This window comes from Mobula birostris, chromosome 1, assembly GCF_030028105.1.
Source record: "Mobula birostris isolate sMobBir1 chromosome 1, sMobBir1.hap1, whole genome shotgun sequence".
NCBI classification, from domain to species: Eukaryota; Metazoa; Chordata; class Chondrichthyes; order Myliobatiformes; family Myliobatidae; genus Mobula; species Mobula birostris.
Genome location: NC_092370.1, coordinates 89651447 through 89678978, shown reverse-complemented (window position 1 = coordinate 89678978; position 27532 = coordinate 89651447). Strand labels below are relative to the sequence as shown.

General features: G+C 41.8%; 1 protein-coding gene across 2 annotated transcripts in view; it reads left to right on the top strand.

Annotated features, from left to right (window-relative positions):
* The window catches only part of LOC140198055 (vesicle-associated membrane protein-associated protein A-like), an 87250-nt gene that overhangs the window by 24205 nt on the left and 35513 nt on the right, over positions 1–27532 (top strand). The window contains exons 1-2 of one of the 2 annotated variants that reach the window (XM_072258918.1): positions 21969–22130; positions 23504–23656. In XM_072258918.1, coding sequence (XP_072115019.1) covers positions 22022–22130; positions 23504–23656 — 262 coding nt within the window. In that variant the 5' untranslated portion in view covers positions 21969–22021. Of the gene's footprint in view, positions 1–21968; positions 22131–23503; positions 23657–27532 lie in introns of those variants that run through there. The other variant, XM_072258927.1, reaches the window with a different exon arrangement.

Here is a 27532-nt window from a genome sequence, read left to right as displayed (position 1 = left end):
TGGAGGCACATCACGGTTCAGCCTGAATGCTGGAGGTATCAAGCATTACAACATAACAGCTGAGCAATGCAGTACATTCCTGGGAAGGTTAAGGGAGATGGTGCATGGCAACAAATCAGAGCTTTGTCATGCGGAGCTACAGCGGTCAAGAATCCAGAAAGATGAAGAAGCAGTTTCAGCAGTGATTAGCCTCATACCTGAATGGGTCAACCCATTTGCAGAGAAGCGGGACCTCATTGGCATCTCTACGGCAAAGGCAGCCCCCAAGGACATTGCCTCCGACCTGATGAAGGCATATGAGATTGGTGAGCAATGCTATGCAACCTTCAAGGATGAGAGACTAGAAGAAGACCCACTAGCAAAGAAATTCCATGACCCAATGAAAACCAACAAGCTGATGCATGAACATCAACTTCTCTAACTTCCGCTAATGCCCCACCTCCCCCTCGTACCCCATCTGTTACTTATTTTTATACACATATTCTTTCTCTCACTCTCCTTTTTCTCCCTCTGTCCCTCTGACTATACCCCTTGCCCATCCTCTGGTTCCCCCCTGCTTGTCTTTCTCCCTGGACCTCCTGTCCCATGATCCTCTCATATCCCTTTTGCCAATCACCTGTCCAGCTCTTGGCTCCATCCCTCCCCCTCCTGTCTTCTCCTATCATTTCGGATCTCCCCCTCCCCCTCCAACTTTCAAATCTGTTACTAACTCTTCCTTCAGTTAGTCCTGAGGAAGGGTCTCGGCCTGAAACGTCGACTGTACCTCTTCCTAGAGATGCTGCCTGGCCTGCTGCGTTCACCAGCAACTTTGATGTGTGTAAGCTGAAAACATTCAGTGATACGTGTAAGAGGAGAGAAGTGAAATCAAGTGAAAGCAGACAGATCTTTGTTTGGATGTATCATAGTGAAGGCACAAGGGTGCAGTCTACATACAGAGGGTATCCTTTCTCATCCCCTTGGACTATTGCCCTGGGCCCTGTCCACATCAGAAGGATAGCTGAGGAAGACAAATAAAGCTACTTTAGCCACAACCTTGCGGAAAAATGTAGCAGTAGAAGAGCAACTCCCAGGAAACTCTGCTACAGTGGTTGATGGAATGAACTTGGTCCAAAGAGTGAAAGGTGATCAAGTTACTTTCAGAGATGTCGTCGCAACAATTCTGGGTATGGCTCTGAGGGAAGGCAGTCAGTAGCAGAACGGATGTGTTTGACACATACAAGGAGAGCTCTATCAAGAATAGTTAAAGATCTCTACAGGGTGAAGAGACGGGTCATGAGTTGCAAGGTATCAGAGGCACACAGATGTTGAGGCAGTGGAGGAGCTTCCTGACCAAAGTCAGTAACAAAAGTAGTCTCATTAGCTTCATAGTCCAAGAATGGAGGAAGGTGGAGTACAGAGCAAAACTACAGGAGAGGATTCTGTATGCAACTGTGAATGACAAATGTTACAGAATCACATCTCAAGACAGGAGGTGTCAGCTCTTCAGTGTCAACAAGAAGAAGCAGATGGCTGCCTACTTCTCCATGCTACCCATGCCACAAGAGAGGGAAACCAGTCTGTAATGATCTGCTCAGAAGACACAGATGTCTTTTTCATGTCTTTAGCATTTTGTGACAAGGTTGAGGCCCCATTGTTCCAGAAGTGTGGCACTAGAACCCGTACAAGGCTTGTAGACATCAAGGAGTTTGCTGCTACTGTTGGCATAGAGGTTTGTAGGGCTCTCATTGGGTTGCAGGCATATACAGGATGTGACTCTGTAAGCGCTTTTGCAGGCAAAGGGAAGACAAGTGCCCTAAAACTTCTGATCAGCAACAGGGAAACTCAGGACACATTCTTAGAGTTGGGTCAGGAATGGGACCTCTCCCCAGAACTGATGGACAAACTGGAGTCATTTATATGTCTCCTGTATGCCCCCAAAATATCGACCACCAAGGTCAATGAGCTCAGGTGTCACCTTTTCTGTGCCAAAGAAGGTGAAATCAAAAGTCATCACTTCCCACCATGCAAGGACTGCTTAACAAAACATGCACAGTGAGCCAACTATCAGGCTGGTATATGGAGAAGATGTTTGGAGAAGGACCCACAAGTGCCAAGCCCTGTTGGCAGAGGATGGAAGATGGAGAGAGAGAAGAGGAAGCTGAACAGTTGGTGGTGCACTGGATGGAAGGCCAGCCAGCACCAGATGCCGTCCTGGATCTACTGGCCTGTAACTGTCCAAAAAATATGTTCACTCCCAAGATGTATGTGTGTTGCAAATGTACTGATGTGTGGACTGGCACACTGTGAGAACCAGGCATCCACCTCAGAGAGTGTGGAAAGTTCAGATGAAGATGTGGAAGACTTGGAAAATTATTATTATTAATAGGTTATGAAAATATGGAAAACAAAGTATGGAAAGTAGTCTTTGATTAAATATGTTCATTTTACAACCAAACGGGGCCTAGCTTATGGCCGTGTGGAACCCACATTTGAATTATTGTACTGCAATTTATATGCTATGACAAAAGTTTTAAGATTGTTTTGATTTGATACAACAATTTGGAAAATATCATGACATTGATAAAACTCCAGAGATCTCTCCAAATGAGGTTTTTTACCTTTTGGGGGTGGGGTAACATATTCTGCTTACTGATGTTAATATGGAACATATACAGAAAGTGATTACTTATTTGAATTCCTGAATAACTTCTCCACAAACCCATGTGATTGTGTGTCCTAGGGTTTTTATTGACTTTTCCAAAATAAACAACAGACAAATATTTTTCTAAAAATGAAATGATTCACTCTACTGAAATTGGGCACTGTACTGCGAGTGCCACCAGTGACAGTTTTCAATGTAGAATTTTAAAACAACATTTGATGAAAAGTGCTTGAACTCAGCTATCATTGTGACAGATCTCAATGTCAAGGGATCACTGATGACAAAGTACCACTAGGTTGAATATATATGTTGTACTTTATATTGGCCACTTTTCAGAAATGCTTATTTTAGGGTAGTGTTATAAAATGCATTATAGCACACATAAAGCTACCACTGGTGCAATGCTATCACATATTTTCTAACTCTAGAGATGTATGCCTTGACAAAAATCACTATGAGCATCATTCCCCTCAGATGGTACCGACCAACCCTGCTGGCTCAGGGACTAAGTGTATTGTGGCTGTCTGCAGATTGCTCCTGCTACGAGATGTGATGCGACCATTGCAAGGTAGCTTCAACAGCATTTTTCAAAAGCACAACCTTTATTACTTGGGTGGACAACCATTAGGTACTTAGAAATAATGCCATCTGCAGATTCCCCAACTCGAACCATTCTGAACTGATATCTTGCCTTTGGTTCACTGCTATAGGTCAAATTCCTGGAACTTGCCTTCACTTGAGTTGCAATGGTTCAATAATAATGGCTCATCACTACCTTTTGCAAAGGAGAGAAATATGTTTAATAAAATTAATATCTTGCAAGTAAATAAAAAAAACTGAGTAATTAGCAAAGCAAAATCGCTATAATATAAACACTAGGGGGTGGGTGTTAAGTTTTGAGGCATCAACATTTATTATTACAGCTTCCTTCACAGCTTAGCATTTATGTTTACAGAAATAAGCTTCCATTTCAGTATTGAAATGTATAAATTTGAAAATTGCAACTGCTATTTGTAATATTAGCAGTTACAGTTTACTTTTGCATGGTGGAAATGTAGGCTTTTAAATGAGCTTAAAGTTTCAAAATAGCTGGTAGAAAACTCAAGAATTTCTATTGAATTAGGAATTGGTAAATTTTATCCAAAAGTTCCTGAACAGAAAAAATTCAGGGTAAATTTTAAATTCTGAAATTATGAGCATATGGTTTAGGAGTCAGCCACTTAACCCTTCAAACTTGCTCCACTGTTTAACATAAATTGTAATACATAATTGTAATTTTGACTTTACATTCATGTCTATCCAACCTGATGGCATGAACATCGACTTCTCTAACTTCCGCTAGGCCCCACCTCCCCCTCGTACCCCATCTGTTACTCATTTTTATGCACACATTCTTTCTCTCACTCTCCTTTTTCTCCCTCTGTCCCTCTGAATAAACCTCTTGCCCATCCTCTGGGTTCCCCCCCCCCCACCGTCTTTCTTCCCGGACCTCCTGTCCCATGATCCTCTCGTATCCCCTTTTGCCTATCACCTGTCCAGCTCTTGGCTCTATCCCTCCCCCTCCTGTCTTCTCCTATCATTTTGGATCTCCCCCTCCCCCTCCAACTTTCAAATCCCTTACTCACTCTTCCTTCAGTTAGTCCTGACGAAGGGTCTCGGCCTGAAACGTCGACTGCACCTCTTCCTACAGATGCTGCTTGGCCTGCTGCGTTCACCAGCAACTTTGATGTGTGTTGCTCTCTTATTAGATTCCTGCTTCTGCCCTTTACGTCATCCACCTATCCCCTCCCAGCTTTTTACTTGCCCCACTCCCTCACCATTCACCAACTCTCCCCTAAAATGTCTTCACTTATCACCGGCAGCACACACACAATGTTGGAGGAACTCAGCAGGTTAAGCAGCATCTATAGGAATGAATAAATAGTCGATGTTTTGGGCAAAGACCCTTTCTTAGGACTGGAAAGAAAGGGGAAGGATCCCAGTGTAAAAAGGTTGGGGATGGGGGGGGGTAGGAGGACAAGCTAGAAGGTGATGGTGAAGCCAGGTGGATGGGGACGAGAGATGAAGTAGGAATCTGGAAGGTGATAAATGGAGAAGACAAAGGGCTGGAGAAGAAGGAATCTGATGGGAGGGGAGAGTGGATCATGGGCGAAAGAGGTACCAGAAGGAGGTGATGGGCAGGTGAAGAGAAGAGGTAGAAGGCTAGCTTGGGGAAATGAAGCAGAGGGAAGGGGGAGGGGGGAAATTACCAGAAGTTGGAGAATTCTAGACAGAATATAAGGTGTTTCTCCTCAAATCTTGAGAGTGGCCTCATCGTGGCAGAAGAGATGGATATGGACTGACGTGTCTGAACATGAATGGGATTAAGAATTGAAATGGTTGGCCACTGGGAAATAATGCTTTTTGCAGGTTGAGCTGAGGTACATGACAAAGGTGGTCCCCCAGTCTACGTTGGGTTTCACCAATGTAGAGGAGGCCTCATCAGGAGCACTGGATACAGTAGACAACCCCAACAGATTTGCAGGTGAAGTGTTGCCTTACCTGGAAGGACTGTTTGGAGCCTTGAATGGAGGTGAGGGAGGAGGTGAATAGATAGACGTAGCACTTCTTGTAAAGGTAAGTTTCAGGAGGGATATTGGTGGGGAGGGATGAATGGACATAGAGAATCACTGAGGGAGCAACCCTGTGGAAAGCAGAGAATGTTGGGAGAGGGTGGAGAGAGAAAGGTTTGTTTGGTGGTATGGTTACGTTAAAGGTGGTGGAAGTTCCAGAGAATAATGTACTGGAAGCAGAGGTTCATGAGGTGGTAGGCGAGGACAAGAGAAACTCTATTCCTGTTCAGACAGTGGAAGATTGGGTGAGCCTGGATGTTTGGGAAAAGGAGGAGATGCAGTGTTTAGGGCATCTTCAGTGGTGGAGAAAAGGAAGCCCTTTTCTTTGAAAGAGAAGGACATTTCTTATGTGCTAGAAAGGAAAGCCTCATTCTTTTGAACAGATGCAGTGGAGGTGTAGGAAATGAGAAAAAGGAATGGCATTTTGCAGGAGACAGGGTGGGAAGGTGTATAGTCAAGATAACAATTGGAATTGGTGGATTTATAAAAGATATCAGTAGACAGTTTGTCTCCGGTGATGGAGATAGAGATATTGAGAAAGGTACGGTTTATCAGAAATGGACCAAGTGAATTTAAGGACAGGGTGGAGGTTGGAGGCAAATTTGATGAAATTGATAAGCTCAGCATGGGTGCATGAAGCAGTTGTTACTGTAATGCAGAAATAATTGGGGAGCATTACCAGGGAAGACTTAGAACATGGACTGTTCTATGTAGCCAATGAAATGGTAGACATAACTGGGGTCCAAGCAGGTGCTCATCACTACACCTTGGAATTGGAAAAAGTGGAAGGAGCCGAAAGAGAAATTGTTAAGGGTGAAGACCAGTTCAGCCATATGGAGGAGGGTGGTGCTGGAGGGGAACTGGTTGGGTCCGTTCTCAAGAAAGAGAGCTTTAAAGCCATCTTGATGGGGGAGAGAAGTTTATAGGGAGTGGACATCCATGGTGAAAATGAGGTGATCAGGGCCTGAGAATTGAAAGTTGTGGAGATTGGGAGCATGTGAAGTGTCGCAAATGTATGTCGGAAGAATCTGAACCAAAGAGGATAAAATGGAGTTAAGGTATGTGGATGCGAGTTCAGTGGGACAGGAGCAGACAGAAACAATGAGCCTGTTTGGACAGTGAGGTTTGTGCATCTTGGGTAGTAGGTAGAAACGTGTATTGCTGGGTAAGAGAACTTTGAAGGTGGTGGCTGTGGATAGGTGATCTCCAGAGTTGATGAGGTTGATGGTGGTGTTAGAGACAATGTCCTGGTGATCCTGAGTGGGGTCCTTTCCAAGGAGTAAGTAAGAGGAGGTGTCTTGAGAGTTGCCACCTATGCTCAGCAAGATGGTCTGCCTAAACTTGCCAGCTTGTTCTCCTTCCCATCTCCCCACCTTCTGGCTTCTTTTCCTTAAGTCCTTATGAGGGGTCTCAGCCTGAAGTGTCGACTGTATATTCCTCTCCGTAAATGTTGCCCGACTGCTGATATCTCCAGCATTTTCTGTGTGTTGCTCTGGATTTCCAACATCTGCGCAGTCTTGCGTGTTTATTTAATCTCGTATCTGCTAAGCATGAGTCCAAAGCATCTGTCTGTCTCATCAGTTAGCCATAAATGGTTCTAAATGTAAGTGATCTGGATTGAATAGGGTATCATGGCTTTAGTGTTAGGTTCACTAGTGTTTTGTAACCTTTCTTTGTGATCACTGAGGTGAATGAGAGTAAATATAATTTGGGTAAATATTTAAAGCCCCACCTGTATGCAGAACAGGTGTAATATATTGTAATTTCAACAACTGAAAGAATGAAAGTGATCTTGATTGATGGTGATACATTTGATCCTTTTTCTATTTTTTGCCACTACACTACAGCAGTCACAAACCAGTCCAAGTGGATCAACAAGTTATTGAAAGTGATCATCTATAGTTTGCTTTTATTATTCTCTGAAAAGTTTGAAATTAATTTCAGTAACTTAGAACACTTGCCTCTTTTGCCATTGTTTATGCAGACAGTACTGTTTACTGCCTAGAAATGTAGAAGCAAATGTCAACTGAAAATAATGTATCTTTCATGGGACTAATTGTAAGTGATGTAGCAGTTACCTCAAGCACTCCACATCTACATCAATGAGATGGCATGATTTCTCTCTCTGTCTCTCCCTTTCTTTCTCCCTCCTTTTTCTCTCATTGAGGTCAACAGATCAATTCTTAACACCATTCACCTTCATTCTTCATTGAATTATCCAGCTTACAATATAGGCTTTCCTGAGACAAGCCACGCGTAGAATTCTCCTGCTGAGATAATTGCCTGGAGTAGGTCCGCTGGCGCTCTGAGGCTATTTCACTGTTCACTAAGATTAATGAGTTCAATGTGAGTCTTCACAGCCCTCCAAGGATTCGGCATCCTCTGGATGGAGAAATTTCTCCTTATCCAGTGCTAAGCAGCTTACTCTTATTTTGCAATGATGAATCCTGGTTCTCGACTCCACTAGAGAAAATATTCTTACTTGATTGATCATGCTTCTTACTCCTTGAAACTTTAGAGAAAACAAGCTTAATTTCTATTTGTATGGCAAGCGCACCATCCTTGGAGCTATCTGGTGAATCTTTGCCTGCTCCCTTTATGGCAAGTATATATGTTTTTAGGAAAGATGCCATGTCCTTCCCATATCAGTATACATTAGGTGTGGTATCTCTAACTTCTACTATGGTTCACAGTTTCTCGTAATAAAATCGATCATTGCCCTCTTCTTTCATCAGCAGGCTGGGTTTCAGATACGAGGGCAGCTAGGACCCGTCAACAACTCAAACAACAGGAATTCTGCAGATGCTGGAAATTCAAGCAACACACATCAAAGTTGCTATCTGGACGAAGTGTCCTGACGAAGGGTCTCGGCCTGAAACCATCGACTGTACCTCTTCCTAGAGATGCTGCCTGGCCTGCTGCGTTCACCAGCAACTTTGATGTGTGTTGCCCGTCAACAACTCCCAATTTGTCGTCTTTTTAAAAATACTATGCTTTTGTTTTTTGAATAGAAGAAGATATCCTTACCTTTTACTACATTGTATTGCATCTACTGTGTTGTTGCATACCCTGTTAGTAGAGCTGAATTGTAGAAGTTGATTTGCATATTTAATTTTTGGAATCTTGCCTTTTGATTTTGTAACAAAACAGTCATGCTTTGCCACTACCTTAAATTGCCTTAAACCTTCTGGTGAAGGTTCACCCTCTGTGCTTTTGGGTGAGGAGTTACTAGATTTATAATGATGAAAGAATGGCTGTATACTTCCAAGACAGGATATGCATTTTTTTTTCAAAATAACCTACAGAATATGGTGTTTCCGCATTCTTTTGCCTTTCTTTCTTGGTGGAAATGATTAGAGGTTTGTTAGAGTACCTCTGAGAATTTTTTTCCAGGTCTTAGATGTGTTGAGCTGCTGGAGTGTTGGTTGAAGCCTCTCACTAAATGAAGAATATTCAATCATAAGCCTTATTTTGTTATTTGTAGATATTGGAATAGCTGGGGTTTAGGGATGTGACCAATTTGCTTACCAGGCTATCCAAATACAAACCTGTTCTTGTAGCCTTTTATTATGTTGTTGATATATGGAGTTTGTTGTCAGTGCTGATCACTAGGAGATTAATGTTTAGGTACCTGGCAAAGGTAATGGCACTTAATATTGAGGTTGATGGTTGTACTCTCATTGACCAAGTCTTGAAGTGAACGTGAACATTGCACTTGTCTTCTTTACTATCCACTAAACCTGCAAGTTAACCTTTAGAGTATCCTCCATGTGGACACCCAAGTTCCTTTTGCACCTTTGAATTTTGTCCCCATTTAGAAAAGTCTGCACTTTTCCTTCTGCCAGAGTGCATGACTATATATTTCTCCTACATTATATTACATCTGCCATTTCTTTGCCCATTTTCTCAATCTGCCTAAGCTCTTCTTGCAGATTCCCTGCTTCCTTAACACTACTGTGCAAACTTGGTCACAAAGCAACCAAATCCCATCATCCAAATCATCATCATATAATGTGAAAAGAAATGGTCCCAGCACAGACCCCTGTGGAACACCACTAGTCTTCAATAGCCAACCAGAAAAGGCCCCCTTTATTCCCACTCTTTACTTTCAGTCAGTTAGCCAATCTTCCTATGATGCCACGAGCTCTTCTCTAGTTCAGCAGCCTTATGTTTGGTACCTTGTTATAGGCCTTCTGAACATGCAACATCCATTGACTCTCCCTTATCAGTTTTGCCTTTATTTCCTCAAAGAATTCCAACAGATTTTTCAGGGAAGAATTCCCCTTAAGGGAACTATGCTGACTTTTGCCTATTTTGTCATGTGTCTCTAAGTACCCTGCAACCTCATCCTTTACAGTCAATTCCAACATCTTCCCAACCACTGAAGTCAGACTAACTGGCATGTAATTTCCTTTTTTTTTTCCAACCTTCCTCCATTCTTAAAGAGTAGAAGAACATTTGCAATTTTCCAGTCCTCCGGAACCATTCCAGAATCTAGTGATTCTTGAAAAATGACTAATAATGCCTCCACAATCTCTTCAGCTACCTCTTGCAGAACTCGTGGGGTGCAGTACACCTGGTACAGATGCCTTATCTACCTTCAGAGCTTTTCACTTTTACTAAGCAGAAGGTGCATGGAAAAGAAACTACACTCACTTCTGCCCCCTGACACTCAAATATTTGGCATACTGTTAGTGTCTTTCACAGTGAAGACTAGTACACAATATTTATTAAGTTCATCTGCTATTTCTTTGTTCCCTTATTACTACCTCTTTGGCATCATTTTCTGTGGCCTGATATCTACTCCTGCCTCTCCTTTACATATCTGAAAAAAACTTTTGGTATAAGCTCTTCTTGGGCTTTCTGTTGGGTACGGGTATGGATTATAACTGACATTTCAATGACAAACTCTGCCATCTTCTTCAAGGATACCTAGCCTGGTGGTTTTATACCTCGCTGTCCATCCCTTCTGATTGGTTAGTACTCATCCAATCAGGTTTCTGCTCTCCCACCTTGAATACAATCGAATTTCAGTCCTTAGAGTGAGACCTTCACCTTTGTTAATATTCTTCTCCACTACAGTCGGCCCTCCTTATCCGCGAGTTCCGCCTGCGCGAATTCAACCAACCGCGAATTGAGAAAACCCAGAAGTGCTCTTCCAGCACTTGCTGTTCGAGCATGTACAGACTTTTTTCCCTTGTCATTATTCCCTAAACAATGCAGTATAACAACTATTTTACATAGCATTTATATTGTATAGGTATTCTAAGTAATCTAGAGATAATTCAAAGTATACGGGAGGATGTGCGTAGGTTATCGTGGATCGGGATCGGAAAAAAACTGGAAGTTCTCTTACTAAGTAAGTCGGAACAAGTACATCCGCTATTATTTAGCGTCAGTTAGTCAAACATTTGTCTTCGTATATAGTACATATTTTACCTTTCTATGCAAACAAAATACTTAAGAAACGTATATTTCAGCACCAGGCTTGGGAGCGGAAGTTCCCAAGTTCGATCCAGTGACTGATGGTTCCCGAATTCGATCCAGTGACAGATTGCTCCCGAGTGTGCTGTCCATCCCTGCTGGGTTGATGTGGAGGATCAATAACCCAAAACCCCAAAACCCAATAATTAAACCACTGTGTTGCTTAGTAATAATTGTAGCTGTAATCGGGCAGGGCGTTTCTAATTTTATCCTTTAAAATTGTTCCGATCATTGACCGACTGTAGCCTAACGCTTTTCCAATGACCGATGGCGTTTCATCTCTTTCTGATCGCTTTATTATTTCCACTTTAAATTGCGATCGTGATTATTTTCGTGACCAGAAATACTGCGGATTCAGAGCTCCGCCGCCGGGTCCTAATGCCCACCGCACTGAGACAGGTTAAATAAGGTCCGGGGTTCTGCTGGGTCCTAAGGTCCACTGCATTTAGACAGGTCGAATAAGGGACTTGAGCATCCACGTTTTATTGGTATCCACGAGGGGTCCCGGAAGCAATCCCTGGTGGATAAGGAGGGCCGACTGTAGTTTTATTTCAATGGATTTCTTTACCAGGCTGTCCAGAAAGCCATTGGCACAGCACAGTAATTTGTGCTATCAAAGTCAATCCTATGGCCGTTGTGAATGCAGTGTTCTACTACTGATAATTTGTTCAGATAACACAAACGGATATACCTCCTGTACTCCTTGATGCGGATTTCCAAGGTGCGTCTGTCTGGCCGATTATACGCTGCTCTATATTTACAGGGAATCCTGTAAATGCCAGCCAGTTTATGCCAGGTCATCTTTGACCTGCATAAACTGTGACTTGAGCTTCCTTACAGGTTTGTGGATGGTATTAATTGGTCTTCTGTGTTCAGTTCTGATCGTCTCGCTACAGGAAGGATTGGTTTTCTGTGTTCAGTTTTGATCACCTCACTACAGGAAGGATGTGGAGACTATAGAGAGAGTGCAGGGGAGATTTACAAGCATATTGCCTGGATTGGAGGGCGTATCTTATGAGAATAGGTTGAGTGTACTTGGTCTTTTCTCCTTGGAGTGACAGAGGATGAGAGGTGACCTTGATAGAACTGTATAAGATGTGATGAGGGGCCTTGTTTGTGTGGATAGCCGGGGGCTTTTTCCCAGGGCTGAAATCGGTAACCCAAGGTGGCATAGTTTTAAGGTGGTTGGAAGTAGGTATCGAGGAGATATCAGGGGTAAGTTTTTAAGCTTTTACACAGAGTGGTGGTTGCATGGAATGCCTTGCAGGTGGCGGTGGTGGAAGCGGATACAATAGGTTCTTTTAAGAGCTTCTTAGGTACATGAAGCTTAGAAAAATAGAGGGCTATGCACTAGGGTAATTCTAGGCAGTTTCTAAAGTAGGTTACATGGTTGGCACAACATTGTGGGCCGAAGGGCCTGTAATGTGCTGTAAATTTCCGTGTTCTATGTCTATGTTGAATGATTTTTTTTACAGGATCCTGGTGATCCTTCCGGAAACACTGGAAATGTAGGAAAGACAGGCAGTAGCGATGGGTTCCTCCTCATTGTTGGGTTTCCTAGTATTGTATCTCAACCCTTTTAAGGGCCCGATTGATCTCCTTCGGCTTGTAGCCATTCTGTAGGAACATGGTGCCCAAGTCCGAAATAGTTTTTGCATGGTTAATCAAAGTAGAAAGAATCACTGTACATTGGGAGGCACGATGATGGCTGTTATTGTTGAGGTATAAGTCGGTGTGAATGGGTTTCCGATAGATGCCATGTCCGAGGTTACTGTCCAGTTTCCGTCGTATTAGAATGTCCAGGAATGAGAGGCAACCATTCTTCTCTATCTGCATTGTAAATTGAGTATTTGGATGTATACTGTTCAGATGATTGTGGAACTGTTGCAGTGCCTGGAGTCCATGAAGCCACACTACGAAGGTGTCATTGATATATCTGAAGAAGCATTTGGGGCATAAGGGTTATCCCATGTCTACTCTGTCCATTTGTTTATTGTAATTCCCCTTATACAGGAAGTATGTCGATGTAAGGGTGTGTTCAAAAAAAGTTAATAGTATCCTTATCAAACTTTGACCACAGGAGGACCAAGCTGTCCTTAATGGGAACTCTCATGACTAGGGACACCATGTTGAAACTGACCATTATGTCCCTTGGGTTCAGCTGGATGTTGGTTATCGTTTTAACGAAGTCAGTCGAATTTGTGATCTGATGCTTTCAGCCCTCAACAAAAGGAGACAGTGTGGTCATTAAATGATTAGTGAGGTACTGAGTCGGAGAATTTATCCCACTGACAATAGGCCTCTGGAGAACATTCCTTGTATATCTTAGGGAATCCATAAAGTCTTGATGGTACTGGCATCAGAGGCAGAAGTGGCTTGCCTATGTCTACTGGGAGGCTGGATTTCTTCAGTAAAGTGGTCATCCTGACAATCGAATCCGTACAATCCCACTGTAGAACTCCTGTAGGTGGGGTCATCCAGAATCTGTTGGACTTTCCTGTGGTATTCCTCAGAGGTGATCAGAACTGTTGCATTTCCCTTGTCTGCTGGTAAAAATCATGATGGCTAGGTTTTGCTGTAATGCCTGGAGGGTCAGTTGCTGTTCTCTTGTAGTGTTCAGTTTTGACAAAACAGCTCTTTTTAAGGCCATTGCCTCCTTCATGGTATCCGGTGGTAGTTTTCAGAGTACTTGTTCTACTCTGCCAAAGTAGTCCTGATAAGGTATAGCTCTGCGGACTGGAGCGAAGTTTAGCCCCCTGACGAGGACCGATCTATTCACCTTAAAACATAGAAATATAGAAAACCTACAGCACAATGCAGGCCCTTTGGCCCACAAAATTGTACTGAACATGTCCCTACCTTAGAAATTACCATAAATTTGTGTATAAGCCGAGAATTTGGCCCTAAATTTTGGTCCTAAAATTAGGGGGTTGGCTTATACAGAGGGTGCCAACTTTGGAAAAATGAATACACGGAAGACAGGTCATATTTATTGGCTATTTTTGAGTCAAATACAAAAGAAAATACGCTTATGAAATCTACACAAAAGAAAAGATCTACAAAACACATTCTGTTTCTCAATTTACTTGTGCACACTGTTCTCGTCAAACATCTAGAACTTGAAACTTTCACACTCTTCATTATTTGACTCTCTGAAAATCGCGTCCCATTCTTCGGCAGTCACCATATCATTGTAAGGATTGTCAATTTCTGCTTCAACATTGTCATTTGCAGTTTTACTGGCTGCCTTCTTCCCAAAGCAAATGATCTTCAGTGCCATCCACTGTTGACGCATGAATTCTTTGAATGGTTTGTTTAAACTCACATCTAGTGGCTGGAGCACGGACGTCAAACCACCGGGGATGACTGCAATGTCTGTATTTTCAGCTTTCAATGCTGCTTTTGTCTCACCTGACAAGTGCGCTTTGAACATGTCCCAGACAAGTAGCGACTTTTCCTTCCTGAAACCTTCGGGATGTCGACGCCACACCTCTTTAACCCACTTCAAGCAAACTGCTTCATCCATCCAGCTGCATTCTTGAACGTAAACAACACCCCGTGGGAATTTTTCTTTCCTTGGGAGTGTTTTCCTCTTTAAAAATCACAATCGGTGGTAGTTCGGTCCCATCAGTCATTCACGTTAACACAACAGTAAAGTGTTGCTGCTTGTGTCCAGTTGTTCTAACAAGGACTGTTTTCTCCCCCTTCTGATTGACAGTGCGGTTGCCAGCAAAGTCAAAGAATATTGGTGTCTCGTCCATGTTACCAATCAGTGAAAGCGGGTAAGAATGTGCCTTTCGATGCTTGATTACAAATGTTTGGAAGGCCGTAATCTTATTCTCAAGGTCGCTTGGCAACTTTTTTTTGTCTCAACACAAGATCACGTCTTGAGGTTGATGGTCGTACTCTCATTGACCAAGTCTTGAAATGAACATGAGCATTGCATTTGTCGTCTTTACTATTGACTAAACCTGTAAGTTAACCTTTAGAGTATCCTCCATGTGGTTTTTCCATCTCTCGTGATGCTTCAGTTAGCGACATCAGCGAGGAATCGGGTTGTCCACAGGGCCCCACTCTGAAGGCGCACGTCTTGCAGGCCACACCTGGAGATATCGCAATGCCAGACCACTTGGCAAGTTCTAAGAGTAAGAACCCAGCGCTTGTGAACATAGTTTGAGATGTACATCAAGGACCCCAATAGGACCCCAGACACCTTGAAGAGGAAAAAAGAGATGTGTGAAGAGAAGAAATTAAGCTGTTTCATGGTTGAACTGGAAGAAATCATCCAGGTCTGTAAAAACCTTTGGTGCCATCTTTAGCTCCTCCCACTACAGGTCATCAGTTGCAGCTCCATTTCCTTAACACAGTTTTGATGAGTGGACTTCAACATGAGAAGTTAACTTTTTCTATAAATGTTGCTGTGCCTGCTCAGTATCTCTGGTAGTTTCTGTTCTTAATTCAAATTTTTAGCATCTCCAGTTCCCTTTTAAAAAAAATTTCATGTTGAGCTGTATTAAAAAGAAGTGAGGTAGTATCCAAAGATTCAATGTCCATTTAGGAATTGGATGGCAGAGGGGAAGAAGCTGTTCCTGAATCACTGAGTGTGTGCCTTCAGGCTTCTGTATCTCCTACCTGATGGTTACAGTGAGAAAAGGGCATGCCCTGGGTGCTGGAGGTCTTCAATGGATGCTGCCAGTCTGAGACACCGCTCCCTAAAGATGTCCTGGGTACCTTGTAGGCTAGTGCCCAAGATGACTAGATTTACAACCTTCTGCAGCTTCTTTTGGTCTTGTGCAGTAGCCCCTCCATACCAGACAGTGATACAGCCTGTCAGAATGCTCTCCACAGCTTTGGGGTTTTCCTTAATCCTGTCCATCAAGGCCGTTTCATGGCCCCTTGAAGCTCTCCTAATTTCATTCTTAAGCTCCTTCCTGCTAGCCTTATAATCTTCTAGATCTCTATGTTTACCTAGTTTTTTTTTTGAACCTTTTGTAAGCTCTTTTTTTTTCTTGACTAGATTTACAACAGCCTTTGTACACTGCGGTTCCTGTACCCTACCATCCTTTCCCTGTTTCGTTGGAACGTACCTACGCAGAACCCCACGCAAATATCCCCTGAACATTAGCCACATTTCTTCTGTACATTTCTCTGAGAACATCTGTTTCCAATTTATGCTTCCAAGTTCCTGCCTGATAGCCTCATATTTCCCCTTACTCCAATTAAACGTTTCCCTAACTTGTCTGTTCCTATCCCTCTCCAGTGCTATGGTAAAAGAGATAGAATTGTGATCACCATCTCCAAAATGCTCTGCCACTGAGAGACCTAACAACTGACCAGGTTCATTTCCCAATACCAGATCAAGTACAGCCTCTCCTCTTGTAGGCTTATCTACATATTGTGTCAGGAAACCTTCCTGAACACATCTTACAAACTCCACCCCCTCTTAACTGCTCACTCTAGGGCGATGCCAATCAATATTTGGGAAATTAAAATCTCCCCCCAACAGCAGCCCTGTTATTATTACATCTTTCCAGAATCTGTCTCCCTATCTGCTCCTTGACGTCCCTGTTACAATTGGGTGGTCTTTTTAAAGAAAAAAAACACCCAGTAAAGTTATTGATCCCTTCCTATTCCTAACTTCCACCCACAGAGACTCCGTAGAGATCCCCTCCATGACTTCCTCCTTTTCTGCATCCGTGACACTATCTCTGATCAATAGTGCCACACCCCCACCTCTTTTGCCTGCCTCCCTGTCCTTTCTGAAACGTCTAAAGCCTGGCACTTGAAGTAGCCATTCCTGTCCCTGCACCATCCAAGTCTCTAATGGCCACAACATCATATAGCTCCAAGTGCTGATCCACGCTCTAAATCCATCCGCTTTGTTTCTAATACTCCTCGCATTAAAATAGACACATCTCAAACCATCGGTCTGAGTACGTCCCTTCTCTACCACCTGCCTATCCTCCCTTTTGCACTGTCTCCAAGCTTTCTCTGTTTGGGTGACTGAAATTGAATGAATAAAGGTACCTGCTCTGCTTCAAGAGCCTGATGGTGAGGACTGATAGCTGTTTCTGAACCTGGTAGAGTCGTCCCAATGCTCCTGTACCTCTTCCCTGATGACAGCTGTAAGAGGAGAGCATGGCTTGATAGTGGGATTGTTTATGAAAGATGCTACTTTCCTGCAACAACCCTCCTTGTAGATGTGGTCAATGGTGGGGAGGGTTTTACCTATGATCTATTGGGCTGGATCCACTACCTTTTGTGGGTTTTTCTGTTCAAAGACATTTGTGTTTCCATACCAGGCTGTGATACAATCAGTCAGTATACTCTCCACCGCATATCTATTGAATTTTGTCCACATTTTAGATGACATGCCAAATCTTTGCAAACTTCTAAGAAAGTAGACACTGAATTTGACGTAATTGCACTTGCGTACGGGACCCAGGTCAACTCTAAGGAATTTAAAGTTACTGACCTACTCCACCTCTGATCTCCTGTTGAGGACTGGCTCATGGCTCTCTATCTTCCTCTTGTCAATAATCAGCTCCTTTGTTTTGTTGACATTGTGTGAGGTTGTTGTGGCATCACTCAGTAAGATTTTCAATCTCCCTCCTGTATGCTGAATCGTCACCACCTTTGTTTCAGCTAACAACAGTGGTGTCGTCAGCAAACTTAAATATGGCGTTGGAACTATGCTTAGCCTGGTATAAAGTGAGTAAGGTAGGGGGCTAAGGCTAAGTGCCTTCTGGTGATTGTGGAGTAAATGTTGTGAATCTGAACTGACTGGGGTCTGTAAGTGAGGAAATCGAAGATCCAGTGACCAAGAAGGTATTCAGGCCAAGATCTTGGAACTAGTTTTGAGGGGATGGTAGTATTGAATGCTGATCTGTAGTCAATGAAGAGCATCCTGATGTTTGCATCTTCACTATCTAGATATTTCAGGGTTGAGTGAAGAGCCAATGAAACGGCACCTACTATGACCTATTATGACAGTAGGCGAATTGGAGTGGATCCAAGTTTCTTCTCGGGTAGGAGTTGTTATTTTACCAGAGCAAGTTATAGTCCATGAATGAGTGCTGATCAATAATAATTTTTGCATTAAATTTACTGTCATGATCCACTGATTTACCAATTTACCCTTGAAAACTGAGTGCTAATCAGATTGTGTACTTAGAGATCCTTCACTACCTAGTGGTTCACTCTCTCCCCCCGCTCCCCCCAAAGATAAGGGAAGTACCTAAGCTGTATTGTCTAAGTTTTGCTGGTTTAGAGGTACATGTGTATAGAAAGAATACTAGGTCCGTGCAACAACTTACCTTAAATTGTAACAGGTTTAAATATTAATCTGATTATATCTATGTTCACCAGTAAGTTTTTTTTTTTGTTTAGTGCCCTTTTCCAAAATCCAAGTCCAGGACAACGTGGTAAGTTAGATTCTGGTTAGAAACTGCGTACTGATCACAGGTTTTTTGTTCTGGTTTTGGAAATTCAAAAGAGTTAATTTTTAAGATCAAGTTTTAATCTTTTAAAAAGAGATGTCAGTATAATAACGTACATCTATTTTTAGGTGAGAGCCTCCTCCAGTTTTTATTCAAAGTTAACTTACTGGATGTCATCCCATTGAATACAATTTTAATCTGGATTTTGGCAAGCTAGCTACTAGTGTCTATTTTATAATTAACTGGAATATTATCAATGATATGACTACAGTCTATTGAACTTTGAAAAGGTAATCTTGGTTTCAGTTTATGATAATATGCTTTATATTACTTTAAATTAGCACTTTTCATTGCTCTACTCATGGCAACAGATAATGTTCTAACCTAATAGTTTGTGTTGCACCCATTTACTTCCTAATACAGATTGGTTCTCTTTTGCCTGGCTGCACACTTCAACATTCAAATGCATCTACCACATCTCTGGAAGTAGCTTCTCTACACAGCCCTATACTGTGTCTGTGGAAGTGCTCCAAGCAACCCCATTACTCTCCCGCCCCCCAACCGCACTTTATTGTTCCCCATTTCATATTGTATACATATGACAAAAAAGATCTGATGAGGAAGTAAAATTTTTTTTTTAAAAAAGGGAACTATATTAGGAGAGATTATTTAACCTTAGTGGGAAGCTTTCAGTAACAATAATCCTACATGGATATGTAAAGGCAAGTCATTTTTCACTAGCAGTTTGTTAATTATGCAAATAATAGGAATGATTTTGACCATTTGTGGTGGCAATAAGTATCTAGAAGATATCTGATAATGTAGCGGCCAATTCTAGCAAACCACTTGCCGCAGCTGGTGACCCCCAAGGATTTGTTATCCTTTTATGAAGTATCCTCCAATCACTCCAGTATTGATGTCCCAAAAAGTCAAAGAACTGTATTGGATCCTTTATTAGCAAATAGCAAAACGTACAATCTTGAAGAGATGAAACTTAAGCATAGTTAAGCGTAACTAAGCGGTCAACGAAAGATGTGACATCTGTCGGCCTCTAGCTCCAAAGGAAACTGCTGAGAATAAAGCATGAATATGTAATTTATTCCCAGCCCCCTAATTATTATACTATAATAATACGTACTACCAAAACATAGGAGACAGTAAAATCTTAACATTCACACAAATCTCCTTTTTCTGCTAAGTAGTTTATCCTGGATGGTGATCTCCTCTTGATATACCAGGTTGTTCGTCTTGACTGCATTTGGGCAAATCTGACTTGAATTGCTGCTGCCGAGTTCAAAAAATAAAATCCTGTTAACTGTCAGCTCTGGCTGAGCGTAGTCTCTTTCATCATCATGGTCTCCTTTCAATGGTCCATTAACAGTCCAACCCAGCATTGATCTGATTGTATAGGGTCCACCATTAACACTGCAAATCACTTGCTGCAGCTCCAATACTTTAGGCACATTTGTCCTATCAGCAGCTCAATTTCTGAAGCAATTTCCGGCAACTGAATATGCTTCAGTTGAGACCATACCTGAAGATCTTTCTGTGGAGGAGTATTCCCTTTGTGGACGGGCATATCTTCCTGTGTATAGATGTTATGTAGTGTATACATTATCTAAACCAGCCACTTCCAATCCTGGAATGACGTAGCTACTCCCAAACTTTCTTCACCTGTGATGCGGAAGAGGATGAGCTCCTTTTCCTATCAGGTTGATCTTGTTCATGAGTTTCACTGTGCAGAACACAGCTGTACTTCCTTGATCTAGGAAAGCATATGTAACCACTGTCTTGTTACTCTTCTTAGACTTCATCTGAACTGGAATTCTAGGAAGTTTACAATTCTGATCACCAGTCCCCATAAGGACGTTTGATACCAGGGCATTACTCACTGCTGTGTTTGATTCTTTCATGGCCTTTTTCCGAATCTGCAGCCTTTTCATCAGGGTCAATATGAAGTATACTGGGATGCTTGCCACTGCATACCTTGAATGAAAGACTTTTCGTGCAATTCTTGCTGACGTGTCCTGTACACAAACAACCAAAGCAGACGCCATTTTCTTTTAGGAAGGCAGTCTTCTCCTTGTAAACCTTTTTTCTCCAGCTGGGTGCACCCTGGGAGAACAGACTGACCCTTTCATTAATTCCAGTTTTACTCTGTTTTAGCTTTACTCTTCACAGTAGCCTCAGCAGTGGGAAAGCTGCTTCCTTGAGCTTAGAAATAAATTTATGACTTGGTTTTGTTTACATCTTTGCTTCCTGCTGGTGGTGTAGTATCCTGTATATTTGCATACATTGACTGTGTAGAAATCCTCACTTGTTTTTTGATTAAACCCAACAAGAGTGATGAAACTAGCCTCATGGTTATGATTATCTCGTAGCTCACAGGCAAAACATCTTTATTTATCCCTAAGTAGACAAGGCTATAACAGATAAGGCCTCCGTTGGTCAGGGTCAACCATGGAGTTGCATCGTAGCTGTCTAGATATGCACGCCAGGGTAGTACAATATGGAGAGCAAGCTTTGCCCATGTAGCAAGCTCCCTCCTCTCCACACATCTAATGAACCCAAAGGACTGGCAGAGGCCGGTACAGTTTGGTACTATCAGCGTTGCAACAATTGATATATTAATAGGCTTGTCCAGCTCTTGCATAAGCTGAACTTCTCCAATTTCATTACAACAAGGTTGTTGTCTTGATCAGCGTTCACGTCTTCTGGTTTGATATGAAGCCAAGAAAGAGCCTTTTGCTAACTCATTTTTGTGCTTGTTACCAAAACGTTCCTGCAGTAAAGCTTAAGCCTTTAGATATCCTTCTTCCAGGCTGGCTTGCTGGCAACTTTTGACAAGCTCCCTAGGGTAACCTCCAGTGAACTGTTTGAGAAAATGGAGACAGCCGCCATCTGATCTGTCTTGCCTTCAGTGCTTTTCTCAAAAGCCCTCGTAAATGAATGATACTGCAATGGATCGCCATCAAAGTTTTGAATCTCTCTCTAGACGGATACAGTGCATTGTTAGTGCACCACTAAGCTTGCTAATTCCTTTCAAGTCCTTATGGCTACCAGAGCACTATTTAGACTTTTATCATCTGAATCATGAGTGTAATCAGACTTTTAAATTAGTGTCCTCAGGAGCACCCTGTGCTATTGGATATGGCATAGTTTCAGTGGCCCCTTGGTGCAGGCTGAGAGATGAACACCCTAAACTCTCCCTTGGGATCCAGACTTTTTGAGGAACAAATGCGTCCACATCGACATAGAGTATGTTGGATTTTCTCTGCCACGTCAGCATGGGAACTCACACCGTAGAACTGTCCTGCTGGAGCTCACTTAGCACCCACAGCATTTGAAGCGCTTACTGTAGCACTTTGACTTTGGCCATCTGTGCTGCAATTTCTTTCTGCGACTTCCTTCTCCTTAGCTGCTCCTTTGCTTTCCATAGCTGCTCTTCCAGCTGCTCCTCTTGCTGTTCCAATGCATGTTTGTCTTTCAATAATTGTTGCCATGTGAATAATGCACCTAAATTAGCCTCCATATTAATGCATGCAGAGGAGGTATCAGAAGTGCAGGACGTTCTGCTAGCAATATAACTTGCTGCATGCATGTTAGATGGACTGACTTTAGGGTGTATGTCATCTTGAAAATCATCAGTTTTATACATCGTGACAGCATGCTCTGTAGCTTTATAAATATTTTCATTTCCTTCAGCAATTTGACCTTCAAAATCACGTTTATTTCAACTATTGTTCAACTTCTACTGTAACTGTATTAATAAGAATATCACTATTTGCATAGGTTTTGGTTTATTTATCTTGCTCTGAGATGGGCATTAAAGATGACAGCAAGTTATGTTGCTCAGCAACATCTTCACGAAGATTTTTAAAATCGCCCAAATGAGACTGCATTCACGAAACATCTTGTTGCTCTTCTCTGGTACCAGGAAACTTCTAATTAACGGTATTAAATTGTTAATCTTCTTAACAATGCTATTGTAGTTCTTCTGAACATTGTCAATTCTAGTCACCAGAGCTTTCCCAGTAAGTTTAATTTGTCTTAGTCATGACTTCTTCAAGGTCACTGTATCCAGTTTGACTTGTTATTTTCCAAGTGTGTGAATCAGACAAAACACTTCTTCACTTCAGATGTCGATAGTTGAAGTATTTCAGTGTTTCAACAGAAACAAGCGCCAAGCTCATAGGCAGACACCGCACTATAGAGCTTACAGTGAGCAATGACCATTCCGAACCCAAACACACAGCATGAATCAATAAAAGGTTGTTACTTGCCACAAGCTGTTCCTGGCTGTGGTGCTTCTGATTTCGCAGCCACATCCGAATGCTGATGTTCTTTTGATATAACTTGAAATCTTTTGTTGACAGAATGTAGTGGCCATTTCCTACAAACCAATTGCCGGTGCTGGCGACCACCATGGACTTAATATCCTTGTATGATCTGCCCTTCAATCACTCTAGTAATAATGTTCCAAATAGTGGAAGAACTGTATTCCTTTATTAGCAACTAGCAAAACGTACAATCTTGAAGCCATGAAACTTAAGCATAATTAAGTGATCAACAAAAAATAATGACATCTGTCAGTCCCCAGCTCCAAACTAAACTGCTGAGAACAAAGCGTGAATATGCAGCTTATTCCCTTCACTTTACCAAGCCCCCATTCAAGTAATGAGTTGCCATAATACACATAATAAATGTGCAACACAGAATACAATGCAGATAGAAAACAGATGCATGACTCCTACAGATAAGTTTGTAAAAAGTTGAAGACCATGGACTGAAAAGGACACTTGTAGCTTAGTGAGAAATTATCCTAGAAACAGTAAGTTGTTGTATTGGATAGAACCTGAGAATTAAAACCCTATCAGTGCACAAATTGCAAATTCTTTCATTTGCACATTGAGAGGGAGGGAGGAAGAAATATGGAGTTGGCACTTTGATACATTTTATTGGTCACTGTTTTACCTGAATTATGCTTGCAACATCTACCCAGTACTGGGCTTTCTATCAAAATATTCCTACTTCACTTGTAAACACTCTGTCATAACTCATCTGTCCCAAAATCTTGTGATACCTGCCACTTTGATCCATGATTATACCAAAACTCTACAGTCTCTTGATCTGGCATTCAAATTGCTTTCCATTTGTCCTTGCTCACCTACTTTGCTCTGTATTTTTTAAAATTCATTTTCTGCTGTTCAATTCTCTTTGCTCTCCTCATGTTTGATCGTAGAATTAAGCTTAAGGATGTGATACCACAGGAATACCTGCTTTATTTTTATTAATTTTTTTGTATGTGTGCTTATTTACATCTACAGGTCCATTTACAGATGTAGTAACGACAAACCTCAAATTGAAAAACCCATCGGATAAGAGGGTTTGTTTCAAAGTAAAGACTACAGCACCACGCCGGTACTGTGTACGGCCTAACAGTGGAATAATTGACCCAGGATCAATGGTTACTGTTTCTGGTAAGAATGATTGTAAAATAACATGCTTATAACAAGTGTAAGATGATAGGGTTAATTTTAACTAACAATGAGAAAACTTCCAGTTTTCAAAATTAGCCAGTCATTTCAGCAGGCTGCGTTTCTCTCTTCTCTCTTCTTCTCTCCACCCCTGCCCACCCAACACAACCATCTTGCCCAGCAATTTCAATATAGGCAAGTATTACAACAAAGGCCTATGATGGCAGCAGCTGCCTGTTCTTTGATAACAGCAGATTAGATGACAGGCACTTGATATCTGTTGTGCTTCACAATTAGTGTTTTTGAGGTGGGAAGGATGCAGCGGTAGGTGGAGTGTTCTGGAGGAGGATATGTAGGCATGAGGTGGGCTGAATTTGGGCCATGAGAGATATTGTACAACATGTTTTCTGAAAGCTGCAATGCAGATTTTTCCCTTATTAGAATGTGCTGTTGAAAATGTTTCAAATATTTGTGATTGTGGTAATTGCTGGCATTAGCACCACCAAACAGACAGTCCTAATTATGAGCTATTTGTACCATAATTTACTAGTTCCCTTTGATATCAAGGAAGATGTGATATTCCTGACAGGCGTGCTCAGTGATGATGAATTTCAAATGGATTCGGTAAAAGTTCTATATAGGAATGTCAGTTTAAAAAATCTGTAAATTCAGATTAAACATGGACAACAAAGTGGAAACGGGCTGAAGAGTAAATGAAGGTAAATACTCATGAGAGAGGTTAGATGTTGCATTGAAGGGGGGGAGAGTGAAATGAGCGTAAGATAGAATGGCCTCCGCATCGATTTACATCAGATACAATCTTGCTGGCTCTACATTTTGCTTTGAAGCACCAAGACAACTGCACAGCAAATATTTGTTGATATATTTGTTGGTTTTATAGAATATAGAACATAGATAGAATGGTACAGTACAGGAACAGGCCCTTTGGCCCTCACTGTTGTGCTGAACCAATTAAATGACTAAGTAAACTAATCTCTTCTGCTTACACAATGCCTATGTCATTCCATTTTCCTCAAATTAATGTGCTTATCTAAATATCTGTTAAGTCTCTAATGTTTTTGTCTCTACTACCACACCAGGCAGTGCATTCCAGGCACCCACCACTTTGTTTTTTTTTAAAAAAAACTTGCCCCTCACATTTCCTTAAATTACCCTCCTGAAAAGCATGCCCACTGGTATTAGACATTTCAACCTGTGGGAAAATATATTGTCTGTCTACTGTATCTATGCCTCTCATTATCTTATAAACCTCTATCAGATCCCTTCTTAGCCTCTGCTGTTTTGGCAAAAGCAACCCAAGTTTGTCCAACCTCTTGTTACAACCCATGCCCTCTAATCCAGGCAACATCCTGGTAAACCTCTTCTGCACCCTCTCCAAAGCCTCAACATCCTACAATGGGGTGACCAGAGCTACTCCAGATGCGGCCTAACTAGAGTTTTATAAAGCTGCAACATAACTTCCTGATTTTTGTTTTCTCCACCATCATCTCTTCACTCATCATCACCAAGCCTCAAAACGTTAGGCATCAGTACCTCATTTTGCAACCGGGTCCTGAACTTCCTCCTTAAGAGGAGCACAGTCAGTGTGGATTATTAATTACATCTCCACACTTGTAATCATTGCAGGCATGCATGTTTCGCTCACTGCTCGGTTCTTCTCTAAACTGATGACTGTGTGGTTAAGCTCAGATCAAATGCCATTTGTAAATTTTCTGATGAAGAAGTGCTGTAGGTAGAATCTCAGATGGGCAATGAGGAGGCGTACAGGAATGAGATAAATCGTCTGGTTGAATGGTGTCCTAATAATAACCTCTCACTCAATGCCAGCGAAATCAAGGATTTGATTGTGGATTTCAGGAAGGGAAGATGGGAGAACGTATAGCAGTATACATTAAGAGGTCATTGGTGGAAGAGATGACCAGCTTCAAGGTTCTAGGTATCAGCATCTTGGAGGATCTATCCTGGGCTTTATACAATGCTGCAATCATGAAGAAGGCATACCAGCTTTGTTCAAATGTGAGGAGATACTGTATGGTGCCAAAGACGCATACGAATTTCTACATGTGTAAAGTATAGAGCATTCTGACTGGTTGCATTGCAGCCAGGTTTGGAGGCTTCAGTACATAGAATTGGAAGAGGGTTAGAGATCAGCCAACTCCATCATATGCACAACCCACCCCACCCTTGTGGACATTTTCAGGGGGTGGTGCCTCTGGAAGGTGACATCCATCAAGAAGGAGGTACTGGAGCCTGAAGACCCACACTCAACAATTCAGGAACAGCTTCTTCCCCTTCTGCCATCAGATTTCTGATAAATGTATGAATCAACTCGGTCCTTTTTTTTATTGAGCTATTTATTTCATTTTATAATAATTTTGTTTTTACACTGTACTACTGCAAAGCAGCAAATTTCATGGTCATATAAGTCGGTGACAATAAATCTGAGGGAATAGAGGAAAAGAATACTTGGAGGAGAACCTCAGTTTGGTGTTGGATCCACCTCTTTCTGATTTGAATCTCTCTCAGTTCAAAGTAAATTATTAAAAAAAATGATGCTAAACTTGGAGCGTCACTGGATAAAATTGCACAGGTTGAGAGGTATTGAATTCACTAGATTAAATGAGTAAGCAATAAAACATTGGGTATTAACATTTAATACAGAATCTATGAACTTAATGTTGGTTTTAACAGACTATGTATTATTGAAGGCTGTGGATGTACATGGATTAGAGATGATTTGTGACTCTGACAATGATCTAGAATTAAATACTGAATGGACAAATAGTTTCCCCAGTAAATCTTATTATTAATATGCTTATCACCTTGGGGAAGATTAAGGGTTTGGAGAAAAATAATGTGAAACAAAAGCAGGAAATGTTGTAAACAGTGGTTTAAAATTGACAACAATATTCTGGTTAATATTTAGGTTTGAGACTTGGAGATAATATTCATAAAATGGGATCAATATATACAGAAAATTAGTGTGATGTTCTTCTCTGTTCCTTCACTTCATTGTATTCTTGGAATCATGAAGAACAGATAATGGAGGGGTTGTGGAAACATGTTGTTAAGACCTCAGACAAAGTCAGGAATCAAAAGGTTGAGGATGGTGCAACTACGGTCTTGGGCTATGTATATTTCAATGCAGGAAGCATAGAAAAGGCAGGTGAGCTCAAGGCATGGATCAACACTTGGAATAATGATATTGTAGCCATTAAGACTTGGTTGCAAGAGGGGCAAGGCTGGCAGCTCAATATTCTGGGGCTTTGTCATTTTAGATGTGACAGAGTGGGAGAGATTAAGGGGGAGGAGGGTTAGTGGTGGTGTTACTAGTCAGGGAAAATATCCTGGCAGTGCTCAGTCTGTACAGACTTTAGAACTTGTCCAGTGAGGCTGTATGGGTGTAAATGAGGAATAAGAAAAGTATGACCACATTAATGGGGCTATATTATAGACCACCCAACAGTCTGTAGGGTTTAGAGGAACAAATTTGTAGAGAGCTCACAGACTGTTCCAAGAGACATAAGGTGATTTTAATATTTCACATTGACTGGGACTCCCATACTGTAAAAGGACTAGATGGGAAAGAGTTTGTCAAATGCGTCCTTTTATCAGTACATAGATGCCCCAACGAGAGAGTATGTAATACTTAAACACGACGAATTCTGCAGATGCTGGAAATTCAAGCAACACACATCAAGGTTGCTGGTGAACGCAGCAGGCCAGGCAGCATCTCTAGGAAGAGGTACAGTCGACGTTTCGGGCCGAGACCCTTCGTCAGGACTAACTGAAGGAAGAGCTAGTAAGAGAGTTGAAAGGGGGAGGGGGAGATCCAAAATGATAGGAGAAGACAGGAGG